A 21686-nucleotide genomic window follows, 5' to 3' on the forward strand; every position below is an offset into this window, starting at 1 on the left:
AAAGTTTAGGACACTTTATTATAATTGCATAGGGAATGGAAAGTAATGGTAAGATGGTGACAATTTGGCCATCATACCCTACAGAACTGAGCAATTGCCAAATACAGTCTTGATTGCTTACCCTGTCTAAATCAGGACTGTGTGTACAGAATGAGGCCAGAAGGACAATGCATCAGAAGTTAAATTGTTTGGGGATTAGTCTGAGAATAAAAAAAGATTGTCGATATAAACTAGTGCTCATTCAAAGGGGATGTGTAATAATCTGAGTAATATTTATTTTCCTTTTAAATAGTCTTTTCTTTTTAAAATTTAAGTGTGATTGATTTGTTTTAATATGTAGAATGTATATTCACAAAACCGATAAAATCTCCCTGACAGTGTGCTCCTACTTACATTACGGTACCAGAAGCTCCATAATTTTAAAACTTCATAAGTCATCTCAGTTATGTTATCCTTAGCACCCAGCACAACTCAAGACCTTCGTCAGTGTTGAGAAGGAATTATTTTTTCTTGTTATTATTGCTACCCACCAAATCTTCATTCCTTTTTCTTCTGCTTTACAAGAGACATTTAGAAGTGTCAACAAGAGACTTTTAGAAGATGGCTTTGCTCTGAGTCACTCAAAGTGAAAAAGGAAGAAGATCTTACAACAGCCACATAGGCAGCACAAATTTTTCCTGTCTTTTGGTACCTAGAGGCAGGTCCTGGTGAGACTCTACAGAAGTTTCTCTCTAATGTGGATTGAATGACACTCTACACATATTTTTGACAACTGTGACTATCTTTGTGTTGCTGTTTTAATTTCTGTGGTGTGCATTTACAAGGAAAAGATGGTATTTGCACACACTTGAAAAACTTAATTTCAGGGAGTGAAGAAAACATTGAGTAACAACATCTTTTTAAGAGATTGCATCTGATAAACAATGGGACTACTGCAGACCATCTGTACCTGGGAGCAATGGGTACATCAGCCTGTAGAGGCAAAAAAAGGTACAATTACAGGACAGAGAACCATGATTAGGACAACACAAAAAAATCTGGTGGAATGTGCAATAAGGAGATGAGAAAGATGGGAAACTGCACATGGAGCTAACTTCATTGCAGCAGGTGAGGCAAGTGGATGTTAACACGGCATTCATACAAGAGCGGCATTCATACAAGAGCAGCATTCCTAGATCCTTGATTCCTATGTCTGTCCAGGGCCCTGGATGCACCAACAGGATTTAATTGCCCTGAACAACTTCAGCTGGGACCCCCACTCACTCAGCCCACTGCTCATGGGTCCATCTAAGCTCAGGTGTACCTGTCTCCAGCCCTGCCTCCTGGATGGACTGTACACCTACATTGTAGCACTGTCTGGCCTCTCTGGACTCATCCCCTCGCCCTGCCTGGGGCTGTCAGTGGACCCTGTGTAACCCTTGCCGGGCTCTGCCCTCTGTCTCTGGATCCGGTGGAATTATATTCTGACCTGGGAGGGCATGGCCTGTGCTGGGGTCATACTTGGCATCCACTCAACTTCCTTCATGGAGCAACCCTGTTCTTGCTGTTCCCTGAGGATATCAAAGCATTCTCTGCTCTGACTTTTTGACTAAGTGACATTGAGTTTTCTGACTTTTGTCCTAAAAATATGTATATGTAAAATAAAACACATTTACAATTTCTTTTATGTTTCCACAAATTCACTGTATTCAAGATACAAACACTCAGTTTATTCTGTTATATAAGTGTTTATTTAATAAAACTACACCTTGAGTGGCCTCCAGGGGCACATGCAAATCATAGAATCATAGAATGGCTTGGATTGAAAGGCACCTTAAAGATCTAGTTCCAACTCCCTGCCATAGGCAGGGATACCTTCCACTAGATCAGGTTGCTCAGAGTTGCATCCAACCTGGCCTAGAACATTCCCAGGGATGGGGCATCCACAACTTCTCTGGGCAACCTGTGCCAGTGCCTCACCACAGTCACCATAAAGAATTTCTTTCTAATATCTTAACTAAACCCACCCTCTTTTATTTTGAAGCCATCCCCCTTTGTCCTGTCACTACATGCCCTTGCAAAAAGTTTGTTTCCATCTTTCGTGTAGGCTGTCTTCAGGTACTGGAAGGTCACAATTAGGTCACTCCAAAGCCTTGTCTTCTCCAGGCTGAACAATCCCAATTTTCTCAGCCTTTCCTCGTAGGAAAAGTGTTCCATCCCTCTGATCATCTTGGTGGCCTCCTCTCGACTCGCTCCAACAGGCCAATGTCCTTCCTGTGCTAGGGACTCCAGAAATCACCAAGACTTGTCAGATGTTTATTAGCTGGGTAAGAGCCAGGGTCAGCAGAGGGTCTTGTGTCCTGCTGAAATTAGAGCTGAAACATGTCAAATGTGTATTAGTCAAAACCCATCTAATAGAAACCCCACTTTCTGCAGTTTCATGTTTCTTTGGCTTCTTACCTGAGGAGGGACTGCATCCCTAAGCTGGCTTTGCTACTGACAAAAATTGGCAAACTCATGACCTAACAGGTTGCTTCTGTGCTAATGAAAACGACCGAATTAACTGCTAGGGACACCTCGACTAGTCCTTTTCTGTATGAGACTTACAAAGTTTATCAAGGCTTAAGTCCAACTGAAAAGAATTCTGTCACGTTTGGAATAAAGCCTGCTATCGCTGCCACATAGAGCGGTGGGATATTTCATCAGCAATGCAGTGTGTTGAAACTACGAACAAACATTTGATGTTGTATTTCACAATACCCTATACTCCATCTGCATTCGTAAACAGTATTTAAGGAGGCCTGGCTTGCTTATACTGAGACTATGTTATCTGGGAAAATGCTGGGCTAATGTTTACTCTTGCTAAGCACTTGTTCCCTTATGAAAAGTCTGAAATTTTAAAATTTAAACTCTTCTGAATCATCCAAATCCAAAGATATCTCAAGAAATATTTTATTTGTCAGTCATCTTGGCACTGGTTAAACTCCATTGTGCTCTCAGTATGAACAGCTGCAAAGCACATACATCCTCTCCTGACATGGATCCTTGCCATTTGTTTGTTGTGATACGCCAATGTGAGAATTCACAAGTTAGGTCTCTGTCGAATTTCCACTGAGGGAAATGAAAGCTGGATTTGGCAGACTGAGTAACTACTTTTTGTTATTGCTGTTGTCTGTATCACCTCTGGATTTGGAAGGATGTAGTCACTGCACTGAAAAATGGAGAACATGCCAAGAAATGTAAAGAAGCCTCAGGTGTGGTTTCACTATTCAGATCTTCTACTTTTACTTTATAGCCTTTTTCTCTTTCTACTGTTCATCAGGTGTTGAGGTCCCAATCCTGTGCAGAGCCCACTTGCACTTTCTTGAGTGTATTTTTTCTGTCTGTGTAAGCACAAAAGCCTGTACTGGTGTGTTTAAGAGTTCAGTCTGCACACTGGTCATGAAGTCTTTGCAATGAGGAAGGTCCATCATATGTCCCTCTCTTCCTGGAGAAGGGAAGGCTCAGGGGTGACCTTGTCACTCTCCACAACTACCTGGAAGGAGGTTGTAGCCAGGTGGGGGTCGGTCTCTTCTCTCAGGCAACCAGTGACAGGTTGGGAGGACTTAGTCTCAAGCTGTGCCAGGGGATGTTCAGGTTGGAAGTCAGGAGGAATTTCTGCGTGGAAGGGGTGATTAGACATTGGAATGGGCTGCCCAGGGAGGTGGTGGAGTCACTGTCCCTGGAAGTATTAAAGGAAAGACTGGATGTTGTACTCAGTGCCATGGTCCAGTTGATGCGGTGGTGTTCAGTCATAGGTTGGACTCGATGGTCTCAGAGGTCTTTTCCAAGCTAATTCTGTGATTCTGTGATATGCTTACCCTACAAAAAGTAAATTATATATCTATATCTATATACATATATATGGGGGGGGGTAATAAGTGCGTTATCACAGCCCACTGACGCTGAGGAAGGCAGTCCTGGCCAAAGCCGGGCTGGACTCTCAGCTCAGTCCTCGCCCTCAGCACGGCCCATCCAGGCAAGATGCGGCACAGCAGCCCAGCCCGGCTCCAACAGCCCCTGCACACCCGCACAAAGCTCCTCTGGAAAGCAGGAACGTGGAAGTTTCGGTGGAACACCCGCAGCCGGGACACCCCGGACCCCGCCGAGGGCCGAGCGGGCCGGGGGCGGGGCGGCGGGCGCGGCCGTGTGTCGGGAGCGCGCCCGGCGGGCGGCGGGCGGCCGCCATCTTCTCTGCACGGCCGGCGGGAGCGCTCCCAGTGCCCCCTCCTCCGCTCCCTCCTCCTCCCGCTCCCTCCTCCCACTACGCTCAGCCGCCGCCGCCGGTCAGGAAGGGGGCGACCGGGATAACGAAGGCCGCGGGGAAGGGGGGAAGGCGGGGGACGGGGGAGCAGCCCCGTGGGGGCGGGCGGGCGGGCGGGCCGCGGGGCGCCAGCCCGGGGGGTTCGTGCGGCCCCTCCGCTCGGCCCTGCCGGCCGGCCGGGCCCCGCTCCCCATGGGATAAGCTGTAAACATGTTCAGCTTTGAAGGGGATTTCAAAACAAGGCCCAAGGTGTCCCTCGGAGGAGCGAGTAGGAAGGTAAGGAGAGGCGCCCGCCCGTCTCTGTGTCTGTGTCGGTTCCCTCGCCCCCCGCCCTGTGTTATCGGTGTTTTTACCGTCGGGCCTTCAGGAACGGGAGCGGCGATGACTAAGGTTTAATAGAGGGGGGAAAAAAAACCCTTCCCTCCTGATGATATGTTTATCTCCGATCTCCCCGGCTCTGTGTTACTATTTTTTTTTTTTTTTTGGTATAATCAGGCCACACGCACACACCATCGCAGGCTTATAGTGTGGTGAGAATTGTGGGAAGCGAGGAAATGTCTCCTTGGCTCGTCCCCCCAGCAGGGCGATCGATGTGGGGTGTCGTGGCCGGTGGCACCTCCCGAGCAGCCGGTCTCCAGGTCTTCCGGGGGCAAGGACTCCTGTCATTTCCCTCCAGAGGGAATGTCTGGCGCTCACCCGCCTGGCTGGAGCGATGTGGGACAGACACACACACACACACACAGCCTCACACAACCCCAGAGTCACTGGAATTGCTGGGGGAGGTTCATCCACGTGAGCCAGGGCTGCCGGGTTGGTCTCCGTCAAGTTTACGTTCAGTCAGTTTGTCGTGTGCAGGGTGAGTAGCAGTTAATTGTCAGCTGTACCAGACTATTGGATCTCCTGGTATTTATTGATGGAAAAGGAGCGGGATGGTTTATTTAGGTCTTGCTGATTGGACAGGGTAGTCAGATGTTTAGTCAAGCACTGAAGGGCACAGGACCGAGGAACGGGAGAAAGGACCCAGTGTTTTTAGAAGTGTCCTGATCTCTAGGGGTCACTTTAATTCAGTGTGAAAATAAAGATCCCCATGTTGTCATTGGAGATGACTGCGTGGAAAGGTAAATGAGTGTTTTCGTTAGTATTTTTGAATTTTAATGGAGTAAAAATAAATCTTAAATTTTCGTTATTGTGCACTATAAGTGAGTTTGGTTCTTGGAAACTTTTGGCAGTACAGTTAGGAAGCGGGCTAAAATACTACATTGTGTGATATTAAAATCACAGTGAAGTTTGCATTTTGGTATATTGTCTTAACACAAAAAGAATGTGTAACAAAATTGTATTTAAATTGTGCAGCTTTTCCTCTGATTCATCTTCTCTTTATCTCATGACATTTCTGTTCATTAGGCTACATACAGTGGCACTACATGAGTCAAAATGCCATAAATATTCCCCAGCTGAAGTAGGAATTGGCAGAACACACCCTGGTCCTCAGCTGTACACTTTAGGTACTTTACAACTTTTGACTTGCTCATAGTGTTTCTTCCTGAAGTAAACAGCTGTCATAACATCATCTTTTACACTTTTTAACTATGAAAATTCATCAGAATTAAGCCTATTTTAATTGTATGGGACAAATTGATTAATGTTATAGAGGTATAAATTTCCAAGGGCAAATATTAAAAGGTAAAGGATTGGAAACTGAAATTGATGCATAACCTTTATCTGCAATACAGAGATTGTATTCCATGATCAGATTGATACTGACTGGTCCACAGACTTCATGATTTTACATTGCTTCACTGAAGTGCTTGTGCTGCATCAATGCAAATCAGTCACACACAGCTTTGGGCATCATGGCTGTAAGGACATTGTGCCCTTGAAATAGCCGGTTATTTTCAGAAACTGTGTACAGTAGTAGTGAAATAATGTATCTAAACAGTACTAAAAATTATTTCTAAAATGCAGTTTACCTGCAATTTTATTAAAACATCCTGCAACAGAGATTGGTGTGGGAAGTGTTTATGTGGGTTCCATGAGTTTCTCGTTATTTCACATCATAGGCTCCCTGTGATCATGTTTCTCATAACTATAGGCTTCATTTTTACAGAAGGCCAAATTGTAAAATGTTTCCCTTCAGCTTTTTGTGCACATGCTAAAAAACCCCAGATCTTTGACAAGTGCACTTGCCCCCTCCCAAATGGGGTATAATTTTAGAAAGATACAGTGAATAGTTCCAGCGCTGCACCTCTGCCGTGCTTTTGACGGTCGACTGGATACTTAGTGCTGCCTACTGTGGTTCCTTTGGTAGAATAAAGCACAACTTGGAAATAGTGGTGCCATCTGTACGCAGGCTGCTTAATGCTGAGAAAAACCCTCTGCCCAGTTTGGGGAAGTTTCCCAAATTGTTGTTGCACCGGTACAGCTACATCAGCAAACCCGTCCCAGCACGAAGCAGCGACGCCCCTTTGAGGAGCCAGTGGAGTGTGATGTGAATATGACACCAAACCAATGATCAGAAAAACTGACCCATTAAAAGTGTGGCTTTGCTGGTGTAACTGCAGCTGCAAAAAGTAACTGTGTTGGTCACGGCTCACACGTGTTGACACCTGGCTGACACCGCAAGTGTGTCTGTAGCATTTCCTTAGGCCTCAGAAGGGGCTGATGTCAGTGAGTTCTGTCAGTATTATCATGGCTGGGCTTCGCGAACGAAGATTTGGGAAGGCTCTGTCCACATTTGCTACAGGCACGCTGGTGGCTTATGAGGCCAATACGTGACAGACAAATCCGATTGCAAAAGGTACAGCAGAAAGACTCCTTAGATGGTATATTCTGCAATACACGGTTCTTTCTGTGCTGCCTTTTTTCTTTGAGAGTGACCCTGCGTGTGTTCTCGAAGGAGACAGCTGCATTATAGATGGTGTGTCTCCAGGTCTCCCGATTTGAGGCCAGAGTAGACCAGTTGTGGTGATCAATATGGCCAAAGCTGAGATGTTGTTTCAGGGAGTCCTTGTATCTTCTCTTCGGGGCTCCTCTCATGCGGCAGCCAGAGGCAAGTTCACTATAGAGCAGGATCTTAGGGAGGCGGTGGTCCTTCATCCTGGAGACGTGCCCTGCCCATCGCAGCTGCGTTCTCAGTAACATGGCCTCCCCAAATCCCACTAATCCGCCGTATTGCATTGTACATAAATGTAAAAATATAGGTGTTATTGCCAGCGTTTGGACATTTCCCTCCATACCTATTTTCAAGAATCTGCTGATTCATTTGGACTGTTTGAACTGTTGTATGTATATTTGAGGGTGTAGATACAGTGTTTTATTTACGATGTGATAAGTTAATGTTAGTGGTTCTTTTATTATTTATTAACTTTCATTTTTGGGGTGGCTTATTGTCACCTTCAAAACACAGTTCTCTGCTTTATGAGGCTTTTCAAAAGATAATTTCAGACTTAGGTCCATTGTAACTGGCAAAACATATGGTTTTACTTCTGAAGTCAAGTAGTTCCCAAGAGTGAATACTATTATTGGAGTTCAATATGGGAATGTCTTGAGTTACTCATGGACCTTTTGTACAGGACAGTAGTTGTTGCCTGAGAGGCTGTGGCTGCTGAGTGTCTGTGGTGTGTTAGGCAGGAAATAGGGAGCTGTGCCTGAAGAGTTGGCTTGGGGTGCAGTTCACATTGCACAAACACAACCCAACTGTGCAGGGGACTGGAACAGATGGTGCTTCACCTGGGTGGTTCCCGGCCCATCCTTTGTGTCCGGTGTAGAGAACATGTTTCTGCAAGGGGGGGTGTCACTGTGCCTTCTGGTGGCAGCTGGCAGGTTTCACTGGTTTTAGCATGAACTTGGACTTTTGTTGTCATAGTGCAAAATTGGTTTAACCAATTGATTTGGTACAGTCAGGCCTAGTGTTCCTTTATTAATTTTTTTGGCATTAAGGTAGCAATCCTTTAGTGGATCCATGCAGGGGAACCCCCAAGGGATGTTCAAGAGGCTCCGTAATTCCACATCATTCGGTTACGTTGTGAAATGTATTTAATGACATCTTGTAAGTCTTTAACAGAAAAAATGGTTTAAAGAATATTAATAAGAAAAATTTATGGTATCACTTGAGATATCCAAACCATGCTTTTATAAATTCCAAGACTGTTTAAAATAGAGGATTTTTAAATTATAGTATATTATGAGGTGATTTTAAAAAAAACCTTCCTTTTTCAGAATTTGTAATACAGATGAGTTAGCACTGTCTTGAAAGTGAAAGTGAAACCAACTTCATAGAGTTTGGGGTTTTTTATATTTTGGGGGTTTTCTTGTGAAACACATGGAAGCTTAGTAATGAGCAAATAGTGATGACTCCATCTGTATTTTAAAATATGAACAGTTTTAATAATAAGACATCTTCAATTTACAAAGATTGTTTATATTTTATTCTAGTAGCTACTGATGCGCTTTCTTAAACTAGTAGCATAACACTAAGCATTAGATTACTGTGTATTTTTCCCCCTGTTCTTAGCTGAAGTGCAGAGGTAGAACTCCAGAAGTACCTTGTTTGCTCTTTGTTGTCTGTATTCTACACATGAAGTAGCTTCTTGTGGAATAAAAATGTTTTAAAAGCAGTAGGCTGTAAGATTGCCAGGGCAGGGAGAGATCTGCCAAGGTTGGGATTGCTTATCATGGTAGATGTCTGTAGGATATAAACAATGATGGGGCAGAGTTAAAAACCAGTTTTGTTTCTCTCTTACTGACTGAGGAAAATTGTTAATAATTTCAGGAAGGAAGAATTAGTGTTTTGTAATAAGTTTTTTGAACCTACACCATGTCACAATGGAACTAAAATGATGCCAGTGATTTATAGTGCAGGAATTCTAGACTACAATTATAAATTCACTGATTATTTTTGAATGGTGGGAAAGAATTTGCACTGCTTTGCTCCCTAAAACCTTTGCCCCTTAAAGCACATGGTGTAGATCCTACAGGTACATACCTTATGCTGAGTCAGAACTGTGTTTTGCCCAGAACATTGAAATGTGAAAGCCTAAGTCTTGAAATACCTTTTGAATTTCAGATCTGTGGTGTGGAAGTATGAGGAGACTATCATGTTGTAAAATGACTGTCAGTAGGAGACTGTATAGTTAATGGATATTAGGTTCTTGGGGATTTTTTTCCTCTCTGTAACATTTAAAATTCTCCTCATTTGCAAAGAAGCTACAAAAGATGCAGTTGTAGTTAGCTGACAGCAGTGATTGTGCTGCTGTTTTCAGTTATGAGTTATTTTTTCATATCCAAACCCAAAGTTGCTATTTTTATAAATACATTTTTTTTCCCTGCTTGTTGCTGAGAAAGTGAAAAGTCATAGGATGGTTTGGGCTGGGAGGAACCGTAAAGATCACTGAGTTCCAACCCCTTTGTCATGGACAGGGACACTTCCCACTAGAAGTCACTCAGGTATAACTACATGTTCAATATACACCTTAAAAACCATAAGAGAGACAGACTGAGTGTAAATGTAAAAACAACTTGTTTGCATTTCAGTTGGCCTCTGGAGCTTCCTGTTTCCAGTCAAGTCCTGGTTCCACTGTGTGTGGTTTTTATAGGTACCATGATAGAAGTGGTTCCAGATCCTCCCAACATCCTACAGTAAAATTTTGGCCAAAATGCTGAGTTGTTTTCTAGCAAGCGCTGTGACGTTTATTCCAGTGAGGTCGGGCTTTCCCTGGCCAAATGCCTTCTGCTGGGTGTAGTTCAAAATATCTTCTTCTGGAAGATGGTCTTCTCTATGTATAAATGTATATCTGGTCATTTACATCATGATTTAGGAGAGTCACAAACTGTTTCAAAGCAGAATGTTTCAAGCAGCGGAGCATGTTTTAGTCAGGCGTGTTCAATGGAGTTTAAATTGAGGTCGAGTTGAAGACACTGTAAGTCTTTTAAAGTGCAAATTTTTTTTACTATTCAGAAAAAAACCAATTGGAGTTCATCTTGTCTAAAATAATTTTGGGAAATAGAAACGTGGTTGAGAAGGTGGGGAACATCTTCCGGTGTCCTCATCGGTTCTCTACAAATTTGTTGGACTTATTAAAGACTTGTGCTGAAAGGAATTTTATTCCATAAATTGCTTAAGTCACTTCATTTACTTTGGGAGTTGTTACTTTTTGTTATGTCGTTCAGACTAAATTCATGTTCCTCATTTTGTAGATGAAAACCATACAAATTTTTATAATTGTTCCCAAAAATTAAAAGCTCAAGTGCTTATTTGTTTTTCCAAGTAAATTTCATAAAAAGTCACGCCTTGTACTTTACATGATCTGTTGTAATGTTGAATAGAAAGCATTCTCAACTAACTAACTAAAATAAATCCTGGTTGTTTAAAAATAAATATCAACCATTAATAATATTTATTTTTTGCTTCAGTGTGTTATTGTTAATTTTTTTTAAATATACTCAGTGGGTAGCCAGTGCCTGAAAATAATTATTCAGTTTTGTCTGTATTTGGCATATTTAGGTTTTAAATTTATTTGCTTGGAGCTGTTTATTTGCTCGATTAACACGGCTGTCCAGAAGTGTTCAATTTGAGATTTTAAAAAAAGTCAACAAATGCTAGAATTGTTTGAAAAGATTTAATTATGTATACATTTTGTTTTTCTGAACCTTTATTTTAAACCAAGAGGGCTGAAAGTTTATCACTCTCAAGGCAAAGTGCTAACATGCAGGACGAAAAGAGTAATTTGTATATTTGTGTACCTTATTCAGTCTTTGTCTGGGATATGTAAAAGCTAGGGGTTCTGTAGGCATGTTTTTGCAAACAAAGAGTATATTTCAGCAAAATGAGGACAAGAAAACAGTTCAATTTTTTTTCATTGTGGATTTAATTGGTGGTTTTGTAGCACTGACATTAACATTGTTATGTTGTGTGTGACTGTTCTCATCAGCTGCTCTGTTACAGCAATGGTGCCACTCGGGACTTTGCTGTGCTGAATAGTTGGGTACATACGTACATGTCCTGATGTGCAGAGCAACATTTCAAATGTTACTTAACATTTCTTTGGTGACAGTCTTAAGTTTTCCTGTCTGTATACTGTCCTCCATCTGCTTCCTTCTTTTCACCTCTTTCCCCCTTCTGTCTTAACCTTTCAAGTCATCATCTGCAATGCCACATTGGGTTTTGCTGTCCCATGCTGTTTCTCTGCTTTCTTGTCTCTTTGTGTGATGCCTCGCACATTTGTGTAGAAAACTTCTCAGACTGGGCTTTTCATGGTCCCGCACCTTGCGTGGGAGTGCCTGAGGTTGGTTGTCTTTACCAGTATCTTCTGTTGGAGAAAGCAGCAGGTGGGAAAGAGACTGCTAGAAAGGCACTAAAGGTTGCATGAAAGTCACCAGCAGTGTATTCCCTGCTCTGCACTGGGGAGGACAAGCTCCTGAAGGAAGAAGACATCATAAAAAGTGTCAGGACTGTGATTTAGTAAGTGGCTTTTCACTCCTTTTGAATTAAGGTTGAAGGAGTCAAGACAAGCTCATGCTTCGTTCACCCTAAATTGTCTGTCTGCCTACCTTGATAGGTAGATACCTGATGTTAGACTCCATACCTGATGTTAGACTCCATACCTGATGTTAGACTCCATACCTGATGTTAGACTCCATACCTCATGTTAGACTCCATACCTCATGTTAGACTCTATACCAGTCATCTGCCTGTCTGGCAGGTGAAAAAAAGAAGATGGCATGACCACCACAGGAGTGAGGCAGGGCAGGTGGGGAGTAGGAGTGAGCTGGGCGTGATCTTTGGGCCTTATGTCAGACCATCTTCTTCCATGAGTAGCTCTGGCTGTTGACAGGCAGGAAGAGGTGCTGGAGCAGCGGCTGTAGCCAGGAGCAGTCAGCGACTGGATGGGTGGGAGTTGTCAAACCTTAATGCTGTTGTCATTCACGAACACCAGGGAGCAACAGCTGCCGAGTTGGACTCTTTTCCACGGTGCTGGTTGTTAAGGAGGAATTGAGGGAGGATTTCAGAGAAGACTGTGCATCCAGCTGTCAAAAGAAATAATTTTGTTAGAATGGCCCTTGTAGGTGAAGAAGATTGTTTCATAGTTCTTCTGATATCTTTCCCACAGTAGGTTTTTTTCTATTGCACATGTACTCTTTAATTTCTGAAGAGACTGTATTCCAGTTTGGTTTAATAACTCTGAAGGAGATATATTTCTCTTGGATTTAATTTAAATATAATCTTTAGCTATAGTTATGATGTGTGTGTGTCTTGTGAACAAGAACAACAGTATTATTTGACCCATAATAGTTCTTTAAAGGTGGGATTTACTTACCTGAATATTTTGTTGTCTTGGGACAGTTCGTCTGTTGTATTTAATTTATACTTTAGAAGTTGGTGTTTTTCTTTACAAGTACTCAAAGCAAGTATGTGACTGACTGAAAACTTAAATTTTGTTAGTTTTTTAAGAATGGTTTGGTTTAAAGAGTGCTTTCTTCAAAAAGACCCAATTCCTGATCAATGCAAAGCTGGTGATGCACTAAGTGAGGATATCCTGCCCTGTTGTATCTCCCTTGTTCTTCAAGTGGTTTAAAATTACTTGTTTCTAATAAGCCCTTTGACCACTTATTTTCCTTTATCTAACAATCACTTGCATTTACTGGGTTTATTTGAGGTCTTTTGTATCACTCTCTTTTCCACTTACCTGCAGAAATTTGCTTTCTTTTTCTGTGTGGTGTTCTGCCTTTTCTCTCCATTCTCTGTTTACATGGTGCTGCTGCAGAACGATCGCTTCTAAATAGGGGCACTTTACTAACAACTTTATTGCCTTGGGTATCAGCTGTTGAAAAAGTCCTGAAGCTGTTTCTTAGTTTAGTACGTTATTTTGTCTTTTTTTGTGTGTGTGAGGTCAGACCCTCTTGCCTCATGTTACCAAGTAGACCTGGTGCCTTTCCTGCTGCTTCTGTGGAGAAACATCATCTCATGTATGGATTTCGTTATGATTTGTTTATACTGGGTTTAACACGTGGAAACCCCCCTATCTTTAGAGGGCAGTAGCTGCAGTTAGTGGTGTCTTTGGCCAGAAATACCATCTTTAGAGGAAAATATGGTTAACCTTCTTGTGGGATTTTTTCCTTAGGCTTGCTCCAGTAAATGATCTGAGATACAAAACCAACTTCAAATTCCTTGTTTTACATGTGTTTTTCACTCTCTCAGTGGTCTGTGTTACGAGTATTTTCTATCCTGAAGAAACTAAGAGAATCATGACTTTGCTTCCTTTGTATCAGCTAAAAAGAAATGCAGAAGAGTTTTGCCCTCAGTTTTTGTAACTGTTGGTAGACATTGAACCTATTCCAGCGCAGTTGTTTCGTATGTGGTTCAGTATTTTATAAACATTTGTTTGGCAACTTCAAATTGATTTTTATGTACTCAAATATAACACATTTTCAGCTTGAATGTGTTTTATTTCTCAACTTCTCTAGGCTGACAAGGACATAGGGAGAAAAAGGAAGTCATTATATGTGTAACAGTGGCAAAAAAATGAAAATAGTTTCCTTAAATCTATTGTGTATTTTAGTCTGGATTTGGGAAGGTGCCATAGTACTTTCAGCTCTTGTCTGCAGTGGGAGCTGAATGCTCTTCATCAAAATTGAATTATTTTTTATATTTTCTTGGAAATTACACAGAACCATCCAGTAAGAGATTCTTGCAGATAAAGCTTTGTTGATATGTTGTAATCCATGTGTGATTTATGATTGTGGTTTAAAAGCTAATGCACAGGTTTTTCTATTGTAATGGTATTGTTCTTTGAGGCCTCATGAATAGTTAAGTATTCTTTTCTTTTTCACTGTTGGAGAGATGCTGCCCTGAAAGTTTCAGTTTCTCTCCTTAATTTAGGTGAAGAGTTCACAATTTTAAAAAAAAAAAAATCCTGCCACTTATGCTATGTGTCTCTCTTGACACCTTTCCTGGACAAGTTTCTCGAGGAAAAGGATAAGTAAATATAAGAGCTTCGTGCTTTTGTGCAAGTTAGACAAAAGCATGGGGCCTTGGGACAGGATGTGATTGCTTTGAACATGCTACAACTTGCTGTAGGCACCTGGGTGTGCTCCAGGCAAGGAAAACACTCAGACATTTGGTACTGTCTGGTGGGATTGGGACCTTACTTTGTCATCTCTAAATAGGTGGTGTTTGCTGAGGTTCTTGGGATGCTGAGAACACAAACCTGGACAGAGATCAGTGCAGTTTGCTGCTGTTTGCCTGTCCTTTTTCATAAGGGCAGAACTTCCCTCCATCACTGTTCTTTTGAGAGGGCTGCATTTTATGTTTGTAAGCAAGAAAAATTATTAACACCTGCTTTTCTCCATTGTTTTATGTACTATAAATAATCCCTGAAGTGAAGTCTACATTAAATGTCACAAAGGCAGCTGAATCGTGTTTGAATGAAAATGGGAAAGTGTCTTTGTTTGTGTCTTACAGGAAGAAAAGGCTTCTCTCCTGCATCGGACTCAGGAAGAAAGGAGAAAACGAGAGGTAAAGTAGCCTGTAAGCGTTTGCATGCCCACTGGATTTTAATTTGATATAACATTTGCAGTGCAAATTACTTCTGCTGCAGTTCATACTTAGGTCAGGAATGTTTTGTTTCAGTTTGCAAATTCTGTGTGATCTTCCAGTGTGCTCCAATTGGCAAAACCCTTAAAGGTGTGTTTGACCCTCGCTAGATTAAGCACAAGTTAAGCAATGGCTCCTCAGTTTTCAAGCACAAATTAACAGCTTTTTTTTTCTTCCCAACATGGGTGTACAATTATGGACCAAGTTTAAGTATGAAACTACTAGGATTTCACCAGCTAGTTCAGAATTCTGTGTTGTGCATCAAATTTATGATCAGTGAGTCCTTACCAACGTATGTAAAAAGTCTTTGTGGTTCACAGACTTTTTTCCATACATCGAAGTAACCCGTTCCATTGCTTAATTCTGTGTTCTGCAAAGCCAATGCAGAGGCAGTTTACTGACATCTGTATTTGTACACATGTGCACACAACGGTTTTCTGTGGCACATTCTCACAAAATGAATGACTCCTCTGAGAATAAAATCAGTTATGGATTTTTGAAAACTGCCTGTAGCAGAATCTTAGCAGCGACCTCAGATTTAAAACCTTTGCAATTACGGGTCGCTAATTGACAATTACGTATTCTGAGATAAAACACATACCTAGAGAAAAGGAGAACATATCTATGTTTTAGTTGAACCTTACATTATGGTTATGAAGAGATACTGCCTTACTGTAATTGAAACTCTCTCCTGATTGCACTTTTACTGTAGATACTTAGGAGAGAAAAATAGCCTTTGGCCTATCAAAATTTTGATTTTAGTCAATGCTTTAGATTTAATTACAGTCTCTGAGTATATGCTTATGCAGAGAAGTTGCTTTAGGAACCAGAGTTTTCAAGAAAAATGAAACAGACCTTGAATAGCAATTTTGTCTGGTGTTTCTCGGTCACTCCAGGTTATGTTCTTAAGTTGGATGTATCTTCATGGGACAATAAATTAGAAATCAAGGTTTTGTGAGTTGAAGGTTTGTGTGAACTTTCGTAAGTGTATTTTAATGAAATTTAGGAAAGTATTTCTGTGTTTTGTTTTGCTTGGTGGCCCTCAGAATTAAAGGCTTGTTGTAGTTCAAGGATTGATTAGGTTAAAATTTCTCATTTTAAAGCAGGCTTCTCAGTCCTTGTACTTTTCCTTCCTCAACCACTGCTTTGTAGCTTTGGATTCATGAGCAACTATTTACTTCCCTCTTTTATCCCCTAAGAATCTATATGGGCATTGTTAGAAACATAATTACAGAAGCCACTTCCTGCAGATATTTACTGTGATGGGATGTGCTGAGGGTGCTGTCAGGGAACCCTCCAAGTGCTCTTCCCATAGCACCTCAAGCAAGCCGGCTTTCAGTTCCTCACAGAGTGAGACATTGTAAGGGAATGATTTTACCTCCCCTTTCCAGCTGATGAGGAAGACACATCATAAAAAGTACTCACTTGATATGTCTGGTTTGAAGAAGAGAGTAACAATTTTCATTAATTTCCATATTGTGCTCCTTAGCTTAAAGCTTTAAGCCTCGTTTTCCTTTTGACAGAGGTATTGTCTCCAAGGAACTGATTTTTTTTGTTTGTTTTCCCCATACCTTAAGTGTGACAGCATCATAATAATTTTATATTATTGGAATGAAAACAAATAAATGGGTCTTCACTGTTAGCTGATCTATGCAGAAAGAGGAAAGCTGTCATAGAATTTGATGAATTCTTCAACATAGTATTAAAACTTTGTCTTATAAAATATGTTAATAATAAAGTGATACAAAATAATACGATGTTTATTTTGATTTTTGTAGTATTACATACTGAGTATTAAAAATTCTTTTGCAATATCTCAGTGGTAAATTTGCCCTTAAAAACTTAAAAAGCATTCCCACTGATCTATGTGTATTGGATACAAACATGAAAATGCTTTATTTAACTAATGATTGCTGCTTAATTTTCATTTTAAAAAAATACTTTTGAATACAAATATATTTGGTAAAATGAGAAATTAGAGTCAGTCCCACAATGTTGATTTCAGTTTTCTTGCTTTGTTTTACAGGAAGAAAGGCGGAGGCTGAAAAATGCAATAATAATCCAGTCATTTGTGAGAGGGTACAGAGACAGAAAACATCAAGTCAGTACTTATTTATTTATTTAGAAAGATGTTAAACAGTTTTGCTGAAAATGAGACTTTCTAGTAATACTTTGAATGAAAAATCTTTTTGAATGTAAATAATTTAATTGAAAAATCTTTTTGAGTATATATTTCACAAAGTGGAAATTCTTTATTCCCCTCTTGACATTTTCATTTGAAACTCAATATTTTAGTAGATGGATGTATATTCTGCAAAGCATGGACGTGGCTGGACCTCAGTGGGATCATGCAGTGTTTTTTTAGCTGATTAAAACAGATGAAAGCCATTAGATATTAAGAGCTTTCACACACCAGTGGAGCTTTTAATTTTTTTTCCCAGTATAGCTAGGGTGGTAGTTTGAGTCAAAAAGTTGTTCTTTCTAAGGTGCCATTGGGTAGATTCTTCCAAGAGAGAGTTTTATCTGTTTAAATTCTCTAATTTAAGTAAATTAGATTAAAATGTTTGGTGTGATGCTCTTGATAAGGAACAAATTTGTTGCCTGTGTACCTTCTGAGTTACAGAATGGAACTGTGATACCGTCTGTATGTTTTGATCTCATAATAAATATATGTTGTCTCTGTTTTATTACTTTGCAACCTCTTTGGACGGGAAGCTGAAACGAAGGTTTTAAAATTTGGCATCTCTCTTTTAAATCACAGCCGTTATTGATATATTGATGCATGTTTTATTTTTAAGTACTCCATCCAAAGAAGTGAATTTGATCGCTGTGCTAATTTGGCCCAATCTGGAGGAACCTTTTCCACTGCTAATGGAGCAAATTTGACTCTTCTAGTCCGTCAGTTACTCTTTTTCTATAGACAGAATGAGGATTCGAAGCGTTTGGTGAGTACTGTTACCTACCCTGATCCATAGTACTTGTGTTTCATGCACTGTTAAAGGAGTCTTTTACTTAAAAGATTTTGAAGGGATGCAAAAAAGCCTTTGTCCACTTAAATTAATTTCAGAGTTCTTTTTTTAAGAGTTCAGGCTTTTGCTGGTCTGCACTCTGCTGTTTTTCATTTAGGCACAAGAACTTAAAATCAGATTTTATAAGTGCGTGCACATACACGTGCACAAAATATGTGAAGTGAAGCCTGAAAAATCCTGGGCATATTATTCACATTAGTTTTTAAAAAATAATATATTAAAATTTTAATCTTTAAACCATATTTTCCACTTAGCCCCCTAGTCATTCCTAAGGTGTTTGGGTGATTTTTTTTTCTCACTGTTGAATAATGCTGGCATATCAATTGCAAGGTCACTGCCAACTTCCCAAGTGTATGAGTTAATATGATTCATAGTGGCTATTGATAATGGACATTAAAGAATTATGACTATTTATAAAAAAAATACTAACAGATAACTTCATTCTAAGAGTAAAGTTGTAAGTGCAATTCAGTCTTAACTTTGAAAGTTTAGTATTAGCAGTCATATAGATTATGTTGTGTAACAGTGGGGTTTTTTTCTCCTCTGAACATGATTCAGTCTGAGTTTGTGTTTTGTAAGTCCTCCAAAGGTATCTACAACAGCACTGAAATATTACTCTCTGAGTTGCAGTAGGCAAAACAGTAAACTTGTGCATATCTTGTTGCAGGTATGGATGTGTCAGAATTTAATTAAACAGAGTTCTCAGTTTGTTAAGCAGTTGGATGGTCCAGACAGACTTACTTGCTTATTCCAAATAAAAAGACTGTTGGGGCTGTGTTGCAGGTAAATTCTTTTTTTTTTCTATGTTCTGCTACGTAAAAAGTGTTCAGAAATTATGCTGGGCACTTCTTTGTTTCTTTTTGCAGCAGGTGAAGTATTAAATGTAACTTCATTTTATGGAGAGGACTGTTAAATATGTGTGTGGGCCGTGGCATTGGATACTTGTCCCTATGTCGAACAGTGGAATGTTCTTAAACTCCGTTGGCTTTCAAGTTCAACACGTGCTTAAGGGATGCTCTCCTAGCATAGGCTTAAGGATGCTCTTAACTGTTTTCCTTAGCAATATTTGTGGAAACCAGGTTTTCTTGGGAACTGATAGCGTTTCAAAGTTATTTTCTGAGGTACACTTGTGTTTCGAGGATATGCTTTGGATACACGTTGTTCCAATACTAATATTATTTAAGATGCCTTTCCTCACGCTGTTTTGGGAATTTAGGGCATATTAGGAAGTTACAAAGGCATATTAATCAGTTACATTACTGGCTTCAGCTTTGCATTTATTATTTGCAGTGGGAGGATCACAGGAAGGTAAATCTATTAAGGTGACTTGAATATCTGGCACCTAAACCCTAGGTTTAGAAAACAATATATTTATTCTTATCAATAATAGGAACTAGTTACATTATCCAGAGCCTTAAAATAATTTTTTTTTTAGAAAATTGTTTCATTTAAGTCACTGAACCTTGTGTTCTTATAAGTGTGTATACTGTATGATAAACAGTGACACCAGAGACTAAAGAAGACTTGAGTGGTGGGCTTCAAAGTCCGTTTGCAGTGGGACACAGCTGTGGTGTCACTGCATTGAATTGTACATTTTCACTACAGTTGAAATTGTGTTTTTGTAAATGCAGCTATTAATGTGGATGGGGAGGAAAACACATTGTTAGGACGACTCTACCTATACACATCTCACACTAAATATCCTTTGAATTCTAAACAGGCTCTTAATCTTCATCATTTCTGTGGTCACTGATAGTTGTTATGTAAGCAGCAGTTGTTAAAAGGATGGGATTTTTAGTATTTCAGTCTGTAATCAAGGCTATCATATTGTGTTAGTTATGCATATGATGTTCCCTAGCATTTGTTCCCAGCCTGTATTGCTCTGGGGCTTTTATGTCTTCATGGAAAAACATGAGTTATCCTTTGCTTCTCTTCTAGTTCATGCAGTAGACCTCCAAACTTGCAAATCATTGAGAGAATTTAGTAGGATTTAATAGGATTTACAGGTAGAGTGTCATATTCATAGAAACTCTAAAATCAGTTACTATTATAAAGATGCCAACAAAAAGATGTAGCTAAACTACTGAGAACAGTTGGAAACCACGTAGAAATAAGTTAATTAAAGGTGAATGGGAAAGGGGTTTTGTAATTTTAGTTTTAAATCATTGTACATATACTTGTGGTGAAATAAGAGAAATATCTTGTTGAATAATTTTAATTTAATTTCATTTATAGGCTATTGCAGAATTGCAATGATGACAGTCTGAATGTTGCACTTCCTATGAGAATGCTTGAGGTATTTTCATCTGAGAATACGTATTTGCCAGTTTTACAAGATGTCAGCTATGTGACATCATTAATTGAACAAATTTTGCACTACATGGTTCAAAAAGGTGAGTAGATAGGAACTAGAAGTTCTGGGAAATACTCAGAAATTAAACAGAATGTGTAACACCTGAAGACCACGTTGTTTAATCCCATTTTTGCTTTAACCACGGACACGATGAATGAAGTGCTGCGTACATTAACCTATACACTAGATGGACACTGTGCTTGTAGTGAGATCACTGCTTGAGAAATTAATGCTTGATTTCTTTAGAAATTCTGTTTAAAAATTGAATATTCTATCAAGTTATTTATACAGACATTTACAACAGATTTTGAGAGTAGGTGGATATTGCCTAACAAAAGTTTTAATCCAGTAACTGTTTACACACACACACACACACACACACACACACACACACACACACACACACACACAGAGTTTCCCATGGACACATGCACACACTGTGGCAGATCTAAGCCTTAGTTTTGTAAAAGTTAGTCATTGTGTTGCAGTACTGTTCTCTACAAATATTACTATTCATTATTATTTTAAATTGGCATTACCTCTTCATCCTGCCGACACCACGGACACCTTAGCAAAGAGATAGTGACCTGGCTCTGATTTATATTGTTTGCTAAACTGCAATGAGTTACACCTGTGCAAACATACTGAAAGTTAATGAATTGTGTAGTTAGCACTGAAATTATGTTTTGTCTCAAAGAAACTTTTTTATTCTGGGAGTGTCCAAAAAAAATAATTTGCCTTTCTGATACAGTAGAGTTTGCAAAACTTGTGGATGGGGAGAAAAGACAAAAAAGTTTTGAAATAAATATCTCAGATCCAACCTCATTGGTGTAAAATGCAGAAAGAGCACCTTCCAGTCTGTTAGTTGTTGGAATAATTCTATATAAGTTTTACAGTACATTCTGTAGACTAGACTATCTTATCCTGTTACTAAGGATTTGGTTTTCAAGTCACCATGAGAAAAATAATTACTCTTATTGTAGCACATTTATTTTACTCACCCTGGCATAGCAAAAACTATAGAAGTATTTATGTTTGTCTCACTAACTTGTTATATAATAAATATATCTTACAAAATGCATATATTTGTTCTTTTAGTATATGAATTCTCACAACTGGTACATGAAAGTTATTAAGATCACAGAATCATTAATTTTTTACTAAAATGTAGCTTTCTGATGACTTCAAATGAAAACAAAAAGAAGCATTTTTTTGCAGCTACAAATGTTCTGCCTCCAAATCATTTATTATGCTTAATTTGTAAAGAATCTGTTATCAGCTTTTATTAGTATATGTTTTTGCATATAATTTATCTTCCACACATCTCTTGTCAGCATTGCTGAGTTATTCCTTTATGAGGCCTTCCTGCCTTTTGCATTTTATGCCGAGTTAGGTGGTCCCCAACAAAGGGTCTTAGACTGGACTCTCGAT

The 21686-nt window shown here is 39.7% G+C and overlaps 1 protein-coding gene across 1 annotated transcript in view; it reads left to right on the forward strand.

The window, feature by feature from the left end:
* Nucleotides 1–4392: 4392 nt before the first annotated feature.
* The window catches only part of UBE3C (ubiquitin protein ligase E3C), a 72631-nt gene continuing 55337 nt past the window's right edge, over nucleotides 4393–21686 (forward strand). Inside the window, exons 1-6 of the mRNA XM_017819398.1 lie at nucleotides 4393–4558; nucleotides 14742–14795; nucleotides 16900–16974; nucleotides 17672–17818; nucleotides 18570–18685; nucleotides 20138–20295. Of these exons, the coding sequence (XP_017674887.1) occupies nucleotides 4493–4558; nucleotides 14742–14795; nucleotides 16900–16974; nucleotides 17672–17818; nucleotides 18570–18685; nucleotides 20138–20295 (616 nt within the window). The 5' untranslated portion in view covers nucleotides 4393–4492. The remainder of the gene's footprint in view (nucleotides 4559–14741; nucleotides 14796–16899; nucleotides 16975–17671; nucleotides 17819–18569; nucleotides 18686–20137; nucleotides 20296–21686) is intronic.

The sequence above is a fragment of the Lepidothrix coronata genome, unplaced genomic scaffold (genome assembly GCF_001604755.1).
Source record: "Lepidothrix coronata isolate B3197 unplaced genomic scaffold, Lepidothrix_coronata-1.0 Scaffold74, whole genome shotgun sequence".
Taxonomy (NCBI): Eukaryota; Metazoa; Chordata; class Aves; order Passeriformes; family Pipridae; genus Lepidothrix; species Lepidothrix coronata.